At 47.0% G+C, this 12,165-nt stretch overlaps 1 protein-coding gene across 5 annotated transcripts in view; it reads right to left on the bottom strand.

Moving 5' to 3' along the window:
• Positions 1-12,165, bottom strand: part of ELF2 (E74 like ETS transcription factor 2) — a 150,626-nt gene that overhangs the window by 32,520 nt on the left and 105,941 nt on the right. For 2 of the 5 annotated variants that reach the window (XM_069743963.1, XM_069743962.1), the window contains exon 1: positions 2,896-3,041. The exons of the other annotated variants lie outside the window; for them this stretch is intronic. In XM_069743963.1, coding sequence (XP_069600064.1) covers positions 2,896-2,953 — 58 coding nt within the window. In that variant the 5' untranslated portion in view covers positions 2,954-3,041. Of the gene's footprint in view, positions 1-2,895; positions 3,042-12,165 lie in introns of those variants that run through there. 5 annotated transcript variants of the gene reach the window in all.

The following is a 12,165-nucleotide window of genomic DNA, read 5'->3' on the forward strand; positions in this document are numbered from 1 at the left end:
CGGACCATGTGCACAGTGTGTCCTGTTTTCCATAGGGTACAGTGTACTGTACCCTGCATGGAAAACAGCTGCGGAACCGCAGCGGCAAAACCGCCGCGGTAAAAAACGCACTGTGTGAACATGGCCTTAGATGAGACCCGTCTCTCCTCGGCTCCTCTCTCCTTGTTGGAGCAAAGCTAAAATGGCATGAATGCCAAAAAACATTATATTTTAGTGCAGCACAAAAATTGTGTGACCTTTCAAAGAATTCTGGCAGAAAAGCTCTGATGATGCGAGCCCCGGGTATACACTGCTGGAATGATTTTTACAGGGGCTAAATCCCCTGTATAAGGCCGGTGTCAGACTGGCGTGTGCAATGTGAGTCCCTCGCCTCAATACCTGGCACTGCCGCTAGAGGTTCAGACCGGAGCATCCAGCTGTATAGAAATACATGCAGCCGCACGCTCCGGTCCTGAGTGCCGGGTATTGAGGCGAGTTTCTTGCCTTGCATACGGAAGTGTGACCCCGGCCTAACTGCAAATTTTATTTTGCACTTTTGGGGGTGACAGACTAAGTTTAAAGAAGTGTGACAATTTACAAAAATAAAAGGCATAAAGCCTAGAGTGCTGCCATATCATGACCAATCTTCCCTTGCAGAATACAGAACGTGCATCTCCTTGGGGCCCATTCACATACTGTCTGCAGTTTATGTCAGGAGGATTTGTCTAATGAATGCCCCTGACGTATGCCACTATATGCTCACATGTTAAAAAGACAACTGTACATTCACACGGTACAAGATATTTTCCTCTGTACGGAAAAGCACAGTAGTGGGGGTTATTCTCTTGTATAACTTGTACGTCCCTTAGGTATCAGTCAGAACTGGGACCTAGAGGACTCTACTTTAACCTCCATAGACAGTAATGTTTGAAACTGTTAAACTGTAAAGCGCTGCGGAATATATAAAGATTATTATTATGTGATTATATAGATTTGACTGAAACTCAATTACACAAAATACTAAATACAGAGCATCAGTAACCAAAACTGATCCAACAGCTGCTATATCACTACAGATTTCCATGGGAGAAATCCTATTCTCACTATAAAGCCTGTGCGCCAATGCCCCACAGGCAGCAGATACGGCCATGTATTACCATCAGTCACCTACTAATATAAGGGGAAAGTGTGTGGCCCATCAGGACTGTATAACCCCGGGCTATGGGCCAGTTTGATCGCTTCCATTCAGGGTAACATTCCCAAATGACAAATGCAAAAATCATGTGGCCTTCAGCTACAACTCTGCTTTAGTAATGAAAAGAACTGCTTAACATCCTGCTGATCTTGATGGCTGTGCCAAGATCACAAAAGCTGGAAGGAAAGCTGAAAAACCAGTCTTTCCAATACACGCAAAAAAAGAAAACCAATAATTTTTACAGTTGCACGTGTCAGGTTATAGCAAATATCCGCTTACAAAATCATTACTCCTAAATGGGTTCATTGCCAAGTAGATGGAGCCATTGGTTGCAGTGAGATCAGGTAGACTCTGTACGTGCCCTTTTATAGCAGGGCCTTTATGTTCCCTAGATGGTCACAAGGACATAGCGTAACTATCCTCTCATACTTCTCCAAAGAGACAGACATCGGAGCAAAAAAAAAAAGCCCGATTCAGTTTCCAGCGATCACACCCCTGCTGAATGCAGTGCACTGAGCCCTAATAGTGGAAGCACCCGAATCTGCAGATATCCAGGCACCCTGACGGGAAAGTAGTAATTATCCTCAGGACAACTGATGACTTGCTGATCGCTCGCAGGGGGTCCTACTGGTAATGATAATGGGGCTCTGCGGCGTCCTGTCAGAATGAGCCCCATCCTTTGATTAGTGATTGACGAGACTTGCAATAGAAACGTTGTCCCCTCACCACCACCGGAGCTGCCGCATCCCTATTATCCGGTATTTTCTATGTAACCCCTATGTGCAGCCCCATGGAATCGATGGCGTGCTCTAAACTGAGTCCATTTATGGTGTATGGATCTGCGAGAGGTAACTCCAAGCACCATCCTCAGCATGCTTAGGATGAGAGCACCCCACCAGCCAGCCATGCTGTGGACACTTGGTGGCCCGTAATACTGGCCGCTATTACACACGGCAGACATTCTACATCCCGAGCCCCGGGAGGTGCCCGCACCATGGCTACACACCGCCATTGGCCGCAGCCGTGTTCCCGGGGCCGCACGCGCTCGGAGCCCCAGCTGCTGACGCCCCGCCCCCCACTTCCGTGTTTACATCTCTTCTCTTCCCTCCAATTCCATCCGCATTGTGAGCTCACACTCCGCTGCCAATCAAAGCCGTCCTGAGCGCCCATTGGCCCGCGGCCCATCCTCTCCGCCGCATCCTCATTGGTTAGCGCTCAGATTTCGAACCATCCCCGGGAGCGGATTGGCTGCGTGCGCTGTCCATCTCACGACCCTCCTGCCCGTTTGATCTCTGCGCTTCCGCTATGAACGGGTTTTTTTAAGGTTACATAAAAAAATAAAAATGGCAAAACCCCCCTGACCCCGTGCTGCCTGCGGGAAGCCTCGCACCCCAATGGCCGGCCGCCACCACGCAGGCGCAGCAGCACAGTGCCAGGCTCGGGCCGCACATTGCACGGACGCTGCACTCGGCGCCGGAGCGCTGCACTGTGCCATGTGTGGTGCACGGGAGGCGGCCGGGAGCAGACAGCGTGGCATCACACACTTCCTGGTCCGCGGCCTCATCCCTGCGCCCGGCCTCCATCACTCACTGCCTGCAACGTGCGCAGCTGCATCCCACCCCCTTCCATCCCAGCCAGTGCCCAGCACACTGGGCCGGGGCAGGCGGTGCATGCTCACTGGCGCGGCCGTGCACCCCCCTGCACCGCATGCATGCGCTCACCGGCTCGGATGAGCAGATCCAGCTGGTTGGTCGGTCCTTCATGCAGCGACGTCGCCATGTTTATCCCGAGCTTGTGCTTCACATTGAGTCACAGCAGCAGCAGCAGCACAGAGGAGGAAGCGGGGTACAGTGCGTGTGTGCGGGGGGCGGAGCCACGGCGGATCCTTCCGCCGCTACAGGAAGACGCGCGCTGCCCCCTCCGCTGTGTGCTGCGGCCGATCCGTCCGCCTCTCACAGCACGCAGGAAGTGCCCGTACGCACGTCTGTTCTCCTCCCGCGGAGGGCACCCACTCGTGACCGACGCAGCCGGCATGAGATGCACGTCAGGGCCATGCTGCCAACAATACACCCGGGATTCCGCCCCGTCTGACAGCTAAACATAGGAAATGTGCACAGCTCCTATGCGAGGCTGTGTGTCTCCATGGTTACACGCTACAAACAAACCCTGTGTGGCCTGACAGGCCCATGTGTGGGGACTCAGTGGCCCGAGCAGAGAAGGCGCCGGCTCAGGAGCGGAGCCTGCAGTAATGGGCACAGCCGGCACCGGAGTCATTCATGCCAGCCCTAGGACTGAGCGCAGCGGTTTAACCCCTTAACTGCTGCGGTCAAGCTGTGACGGATGGTGGCCACCAGTCCCCACGGCCTGCAGAGCCGGGCACACAGGTTATATTCACCGCCTCCCCCAAATAACATCTGGCATTGGGGCATGTAGGGACGAGGGAGCTCGGATACTATGGCCGGGGGTCTCCTGGCTGATCCACAGCACGGGCAGAGATGGGCTGGAGACCCCACTACACCATACTGGAAAGAGGGGCTCTCCAAGAGCATGCGAATAGGCGGACTATGAAGAGCTGTGCCCACACCATTGGGAACACCCAAAAGTGAATATAGTTTCCAGTCTTTAATAATCAGCAGACAACACAGACTCAATAAACACATGTCTAGTTATACCCATAATGTGGCAATAACCACACTAAACCCTAAGCAACGTGTATATCAACATGGATAAATGCATGACAAATGGAGAAGACACCGTACACTGAAAAACCAATGGGAACAACATATATCCGCAGGACTGCATACACCTATTCATTGTATGACAAGGGGGCTGGCTCACTGTGTGACCTGAGGAACCAACAATAGAGACAACCAATACTTATAATAAATCCATGTGGTACAACCTGGAATTCAAGCCCATTGGTACAAAGATGGAAGGACCATGAAAAAAGCCATGAGGAGGGGACAGAGCACACGTACCGCCACCAACTATGTGGCTTCTTCAGGGAAAATAGCCCCTGACACTATGTAGACTATATAGAGACTATTTTCCCCAGAAGAAGCCACATAGTTGGTGGCGGTACGTGTGCCCTCTGTCCCCTCCTCATGGCTTTTTTCATGGTCCTTCCATCTTTGTACCAATGGGCTTGAATTCCAGGTTGTACCACATGGATTTATTATAAGTATTGGTTGTCTCTATTGTTGGTTCCTCAGGTCACACAGTGAGCCAGCCCCCTTGTCATATAATAGCAGATGTGTGCATTTTGGAGCATTATTCGATCCTTAATCTTATTATTGCTATTTGGTTTGCTGATTAGGGTTTAGTGTAGGTTAGTTATTGCCACATTATGGGCATAACTAGACATTTTTTCATCTTTTGTTTTTAAATGTTTTTATTGAGTCTGTTGTTTTTTTGCTGATTATTAAAAATTGGAAACTATATTCACTTTAACCTATTTTGGGTGTTCCGAATTGTGTGGGCATGGCTTTTTTTTTCTTTCTTGTCCTTCATGTAATCTCTGCATGTACTGCAGCTGTCAAACAACCATGAGACACTCCGCCACGGGGACCTGATCATAGAGGGTCTTCAGCGTGCTCGAATACTATTAGCACGCAAGCACGCTCGCTCATGACTAGTCCTATGGCATCAAACTACCGCGTGACGCACAAAACACACGTTCTAAAGGTCAACAGTGGTGAAGAAAATTAATGTTACGGGTCTCAGAACCGAGACCGAGCAAATACTCTTAGAGTTTGGATTTTCTTTTACCCACCGATTAAAAAAAAAAAAGTTTTATACATTTGGTATCACTGTGAATGTATTGACCCGGAGAATGATGTTGCCTGGTTACTGGGGGGAGATAAAAAGGTGGGTATTATTGGTGTAGAAGGGCACTACACTGTGTGCAGAATTATTAGGCAAGTGGTATTTTAGAGGATTATTTTTATTATTAATCAACAACTATGTTCTCAATCAACCCAAAAGACTCAAATATCAAAGCTTAATATTTTTGGAAGCTGGAGTGGTTTTTTTTTTTTTTTAGATTTGGCCATCTTAGGAGGATATCTGTTTGTGCAGGTAACTAGTACTGTGCAGAATTAATAGGCAACTTAATAAAAACCAAGTATATTACCATCTCACTTGTTTATTTTCACCAGGTAAACCAATATCACTGCACAAAATCTAGAAATAAACATTTCTGACATGCAAAAACAAAACCCCAAAAAATTAGTGACCAATATATCCACCTTTCTTAATGATGACACTCAGCAGCCTCCATCCGTAGATTCTGTCAGTTGCTTGATCTGTTTACGACCAACATTGCGTGCAGCAGCCACCACAGCCTCCCAGACACTGTTCACAGAGGTGGACTGTTTTCCCTCCCTGTAGATCTCACATTTTATGAGGGACCACAGGTTCTCTATGGGGTTCAGATCAGGTGAACAAGGGGGCCATGTCATTATTTTTTCTTCTTTGAGACCTTTACTGGCCGGCCACGATGTGGAGTAGTTGGAGGCATGTGATGGAGCATTGTCCTGCATGAAAATCATGTTTTTCTTGAACAATACTGACTTCTTCCTGTACCACTGCTTGAAGAAGTTGTCTACCAGAAACTGACAGTAGGTCTGGGAGTTGAGCTTCACTCCATCCTGAACCCGAAAAGGTCCCACAAGTTCATCTTTGATGATACCAGCCCATACCAGTACCCCACCTCCACCTTGCTGGCATCTGTGTCGGAGTACAGTTCTCTGCTCTTTACTGATCCAGCCTCTGGCCCATCCATCTGGCCCATCAAGAGTCACTCTCATTTCATCAGTCCATAAAACCATTGAAAAGTCAGTCTTAAGATATTTCTTGGCCCAGTCTTGACGTTTTATCTTATGTTTCTTGTTCAAAGGTGGTCGTTTTTCAGCCTTCCTTACCTTGGCCATGTCCCTGAGTATCACACACCTTGTGCTTTTTGTTACTCCAGTAACTTTGCAGCTCTGAAATATGGCAAAACTGGTGGCAAATGGCATCTTGGCAGCTTCACGCTTGATTTTCCTCAATTCATGGGCAGTTATTTTGCGCCTTTTTAGCCCAACACGCTTCTTGTGACCCTGTTGACTATTTGCCATGAAACGCTTGATTGGTGATCACGCTTCAAAAGTTTTGCAATTTCAAGACTGCTGCCTCCCTCTGCAACACATCTCACAATTTTGGACTTTTCAGAGCCCGTCAAATCTCTCTTCTGACCCATTTTGCCAAAGGAAAGGAAGTTGCCTAATAATTAAGCACACCTTATATAGGGTTTTGATGTCATTAGACAACACCCCTCCTCATTACAGAGATGCACATCACCTGATTTACTTAATTGGTAGTTGGCTCTCAAGCCTGAACAGCTTGGAGTAGGACAACCTGTAAAAAAAGTATCATGTGATCAAAATACAACTTGCCTAATAATTCTGCACACAGTGTATGGGGCTTTATTGCTGCCTGCATTACAAAATATAACATTTTATTATAATAAATGAATTAAAGGGTCACCTTCAATTTAACCCCTTCATGACCTTGGGATTTTTCGTTTTTCCGTGTTCGTTTTTCACTCCCCTCCTTCCCAGAGCCATAACTTTTTTATTTTTCCGTCAATTTGGCCATGTGAGGGCTTATTTTTTGCGGGACGAGTTGTACTTTTGAACGACATCATTGGTTTTAGCATGTCGTGTACTAGAAAACAGGAAAAAAATTCCAAGTGCGGTGAAATTGCAAAAAAAGTGCAATCCCACACTTGTTTTTTGTTTGGCTTTTTTGCTAGGTTCACTAAATGCTAAAACTGACTTGCCATTGTAATTCTCTAGGTCATTAGGAGTTCATAGACACCTAACATGACTAAGTTATTTTTTATCTAAGTGGTGAAAAAAAATTCCAAACTTTGCTAAAAAAACAAAAACAAAAAAAATTGCGCCATTTTCCGATACCCGTAGCGTCTCCATTTTTCGTGATCTGGGGTCGGTTGAGGGCTTATTTTTTGCGTGCCGAGATGACGTTTTTAATGATAGCATTTCGGTGCAGATACGTTCTTTTGATCGCCCGTTATTGCATTTTAATGCAATGTCGCGGCGACCAAAAAAAACGTAATTCTGACGTTTTGAATTTTTTTCCCGCTACGCTGTTTAGCGTTAATGCTTTTTTTTAGTTGATAGATCGGGCGATTCTGAGCATGGCGATACCAAATATGAGTAGATTTTATATTTTTTTTATTGATTTATTTTGATTGGGGCAAAAGGGGGGTGATTTAAACTTTTATATTTTTTTTATTTTTTTAACATTTTTTTCAACTTTTTTTTTTTTACTTTTGCCATGCTTCAATAGCCTCCATGGGAGGCTAGAAGCAGGCATAGCACGATCGCCTCTGCTACATAGCAGCGATCTGCTGATCGCTGCTATGTAGCAGAAATGGAGGTGTGCTGTGAGCGCCGACCACAGGGTGGCGCTCACAGCCACCGGCGATCAGTAACCATAGAGGTCTCTAGGACCTCTATGGTTACAATGGAGACGCATCGCCGACCCCCGATCATGTGACGGGGGGTCGGCGATGACGTCATTTCCGGCCAGAAGCGGTAGTTAAATGCCGCTGTCTGCGTTTGACAGCGGCATTTAACTAGTTAATAGGTGCGGGCAGATCGCGATTCTGCCCGCGCCTATTACGGGCACATGTCAGCTGTTCAAAACAGCTGACATGTCCCGGCTTTGATGCGGGCTCACCGCGGAGCCCTGCATCAAAGCAGGGGATCTGACCTCGGATGTACTATCCCGTCCAAGGTCAGATAGGGGTTAATTTTTATTTCTTAAATCAATAGGCCATATGGAAATATATTACAAAGTTACCAGAGAAATCTTTCTCCTCCAGGACTGATCATTTATTTGTTTAAATTGTGAGTTCATGGGTAAAGTCTGTATTCAGTGAGGACAGAATATGACATTACTGAGATGGTAGATGGCAGTCACTACTGATGAGATTCCATGTAGAGGGGAGGATCAGGAGGCAGAGCTCCTCTCCCTCCTTCTACATAGAATGTTATAAGAACCGACTGCCATCTACCATCTCAGTAATGTCACAATCTTTCCTCACTGAATACAGACTTTACCCATGAACTAAAAAATAATCAGTCCTGGAGGGGAAAGCAGCAGATTTCTATGAGGAGATAGATTACAAAGCTGCTACTCTTTAAAGGGACACTGTCACCTGGATTTGGAGGGAACAATCTTCAGCCATGGAGGCAGGGTTTTGAGGTTTTTGATTCACCCTTTCCTTACCCGCTGGCTGCATGCTGGCTGCAATATTGGATTGAAGTTCATTCTCTGTCCTCCATAGTACACGCCTGCGCTGTGCAAGATTGCCTTGTGCAGGAATGTACTATGGAGGACAGAGAATGAACTTCAATCCAATATTGCAGCCAGCATGCAGCCAGCGGGTAAGGAAAGGGTGAATCAAAACCCCCAAAACCCCACCTCCATGGCTGAAGATTGTTCCCTCCAAATTCAGGTGACAGTGTCCCTTTAAACCTTTGGAAGTCTTTTGCTTTTTTATTGATAATTTGTTAATATACGGTATGTTTAATATTACCATCACTGCACTACGGACTTATTACCGGACATTTGGCCACTATAAGATACAGGTATATCTTGATAAAGGCTCATAGTCAGCTGAAATGTTGAAATTGATACCCGATATGAAACTGATACCTGATATTTTCATCTTGTTTTGCTACCGTGTGCAGACTCTACTTTTTGCATTTAATTCTTGAATTATGAGATATTAAGAAGACTATAATAAACTTCATCATTCATTTAGATTCCTCTTGTGTGCCGGAGTTTTTTCTAATATACCATATTACCCATTAGGTTCTTGTGTGATTATCAGCACCTCCAGCACTTTGGATGGGTGCAGTGGGTGCTAGAAAGAAATGAGCCAAAGACATATGTGCAGTACATTCTGTAGAGACGAGTCAAAGAAGTCATTATGGTGGTCTGGGCCAGAGGAAAGGGAAAACCCAGGCCACGGTCACACGTTCAGTATTCAGGCTACGTGCACACGTTCAGGTTTTTTCACGATAAAAATGCTATAAAAACGCATTAAAAACGCAAACATTATGCATCCTATCATTTAGAATGCATTCTGCATGTTTTCTGCACATGATGCGTTTTTTTTCCGCGAAAAAAATGCATCGCGGTAAAAAAAAAAAAAAAGCAGCATGTTCATTCATTTTGCGGATTTTCTGCGTTTTCCCCCGCTATTCTATGCATTTGGGAAAAAACGCACAAAAAACACGTAAAAAACGCATGCGGATTTCTGGCAGAAATGTTTTTTGTCAGGAAAATTTCTGCAAAAAATCCTGACGTGTGCACATACCCTCAGTGAGTTTTTTAACTCCATGTTTTTAAGCTAAAACCAGGAGTGGATCAGAGGAGACGTATAATAGCGACACGTCACCACTTCTGTATTTATCACCCACTCCTGGTTTTGGCTTACAGATACTATGTTATCGGTGGGGTTACATAGGACTGAAAGAGGCATCTACTACAGTTGCAGAAAAGGAAAAGTGTCTTTATTTTGGCTGTCATTACTTTTATTTTTATAATTGAGGAAGGGGTGTAGCCCACAAACATGGAGTGGTTTCTGCCACAAATTGCGCAACTCGCTTTGCTATATCTCTCTGAAGGCAATTTTTAAGAGTTAGCAAGTATGACTTAAAGGGACACTGTCACCTGAATTTGGAGGGAACAATCTTCAGCCATGGAGGCGGGGTTTTCGGGTGTTTGATTCACCCTTTCCTTACCCGCTGGCTGCATGCTGGCTGCAATATTGGATTGAAGTTCATTCTCTGTCCTCTATAGTACACGCCTGTGCAAGGCAACCGGCGGGTAAGGAAAGGGTGAATCAAACACCCAAAAACCCCGCCTCCATGGCGGTCACCTGAATTTGGAGGGAACAATCTTCAGTGTCCCTTTAAAAGGGAACCTGTCATGGGAAAAACTATTAACCTGCAGGTGTGGGGTAAATCTGCTAATTAGTAGCATTCATAAGCCATGCTGCTGCCACATCGGGACTGCCGGAAGGAAATGAACTTTAATGCCATCAGCAGCCAGGGGCTTTCAGTCATGGAGACATGGCTTTGCTCAGTGCACAGTGAGCGGAGACTGTAATCATGCTCCCAGCACTGACTGACAGACGATCTGTACTGATGTACTGTACAGCCGGCAGTCAGTCCCAGGGCTGCGGTCACTGAGCGGTGACTAAAGCCACGCCTCCAAGACTGAAAGCCGGAGGTTGCCGGGAGGAATAAAGTTAATTTCCTGCCGTCACTTGGGCTCCCAGTGCAGAGACAGAACGGCTTCTGAACACTACTAACCTGCAGACTAACCCCATGCCTGCAGGTTAATAACGTTTTTTTCACATCACATGTTCCCTCTGAAGTATCATGACAAATTAAGAAATCTATAAACTCTCTAAGTTTAGTTAGTAGGGTCTGGGTGCGAAGTCTCACTGCTTTCTGAAATGGCCAGATGAGAGCTCTGCCCTTTTGGCTGCTTTGGTGATAAACTCTCCCTTTAAAAAAGACCATGTACAGACTAAAACCTCATTCAGACGTCAATGTTTGTTCACATAACCAAAAACCTGTAGGGGTGCCATCAGTGTTTTGGATCCAATATTAGGCCAGTTTCACACATCAGTACCTCCGGTACGTGAAATGACAGTTTTCTCACGTACCGGAGACACTGACACACGTAGACCCATTCAAATGAATTGGTCTATGTAGATGTCAGCGTGTTTTGACGGACCATGTATCCGTGTGCAAAACACGCAGACATATCAGTTTTTACCCAGACACACAGCACGCTAAACGTCCCGCACACGTGCACAGGGAGAACCGTGTACACTATCCTCCATGCGCACGGACAGCCGCAGGGGAAGCAGCACTACTGTAAGCCGCTGTTCCCCTGTGTGTGGTGCTGAACCTGGCTTTCATCCATTGCTCTCTGCTCTGCTGGCAGCAGCGTGAGCAGAGGACAGTGAATGAAAGAAAAAAAACGACGTGGGGTCTCCCCTAAATTTTACAACCAACGTGGCAAAACTCACAGGTGCGGGCTGCTATTCTCAGGCTGGTAAGGGGCCATTGATATGCCCCCCCTCAGCCTAAAAAAGGCAGCCCACAGCTGCCCAGAAATGGCGCATCCATTAGATGCGTCGATCCTGTAGCTTTGCCCAGTTCTTCCCACTTGCCCTGCAGCATTGGCAAGTGGGATAATGAAGGGTTAATGTCGCCTTCCTATTGTAAGGTGACGTTAAGCCAGCTTCATAATGGAGAGGTGTCAATAAGACACCTATCCATTACCAATTCTAGAGTAGTTAAAGGGAACCTGTCACCCCGTTTTTTGAGATTGAGCTATAAATACTGTTAAATAGGGCCTGCGCTGTGTGTTCCTATAGTGTATGTAGTGTACCCCGATTCCCCATGTATGCTGAGAAATAACTTACCAAAGTCGCCGTTTTCGCCTGTCAATCAGGCTGGTCAGGTCGGGAGGGCGTGGTGACATCGCTGGTTCTTCCTCAGCTTTACGTTGGTGGCGTAGTGGCGTAGTGGTGAAGACACAGCGTGCGATCTGCGCTGTCATCCCTTTCGTCGGTGGGGGCGGCCATCTTCCTGGGGCCGCGCGTGCGCAGATCGAGTGCTCTGCTGCACGGGGCTTCAGGAAAATGGCCGCGGGATGCCGCGCGTGCGCATTAGAGATCGCGGCGGCCATTTTCCCAAAGCCGAGTTTGCATCTCGGCTTTGGGAAAATGGCCGCCGCGATCTCTAATGCGCACGCGCGGCATCCCGCGGCCATTTTCCTGAAGCCCCGTGCAGCAGAGCACTCGATCTGCGCACGCGCGGCCCCAGGAAGATGGCCGCCCCCACCGACGAAAGGGATGACAGCGCAGATCGCGCGCTGTGTCTTCACCACTACGC

Source organism: Ranitomeya imitator, chromosome 1, assembly GCF_032444005.1.
Source record: "Ranitomeya imitator isolate aRanImi1 chromosome 1, aRanImi1.pri, whole genome shotgun sequence".
Lineage (NCBI taxonomy): Eukaryota > Metazoa > Chordata > Amphibia > Anura > Dendrobatidae > Ranitomeya > Ranitomeya imitator.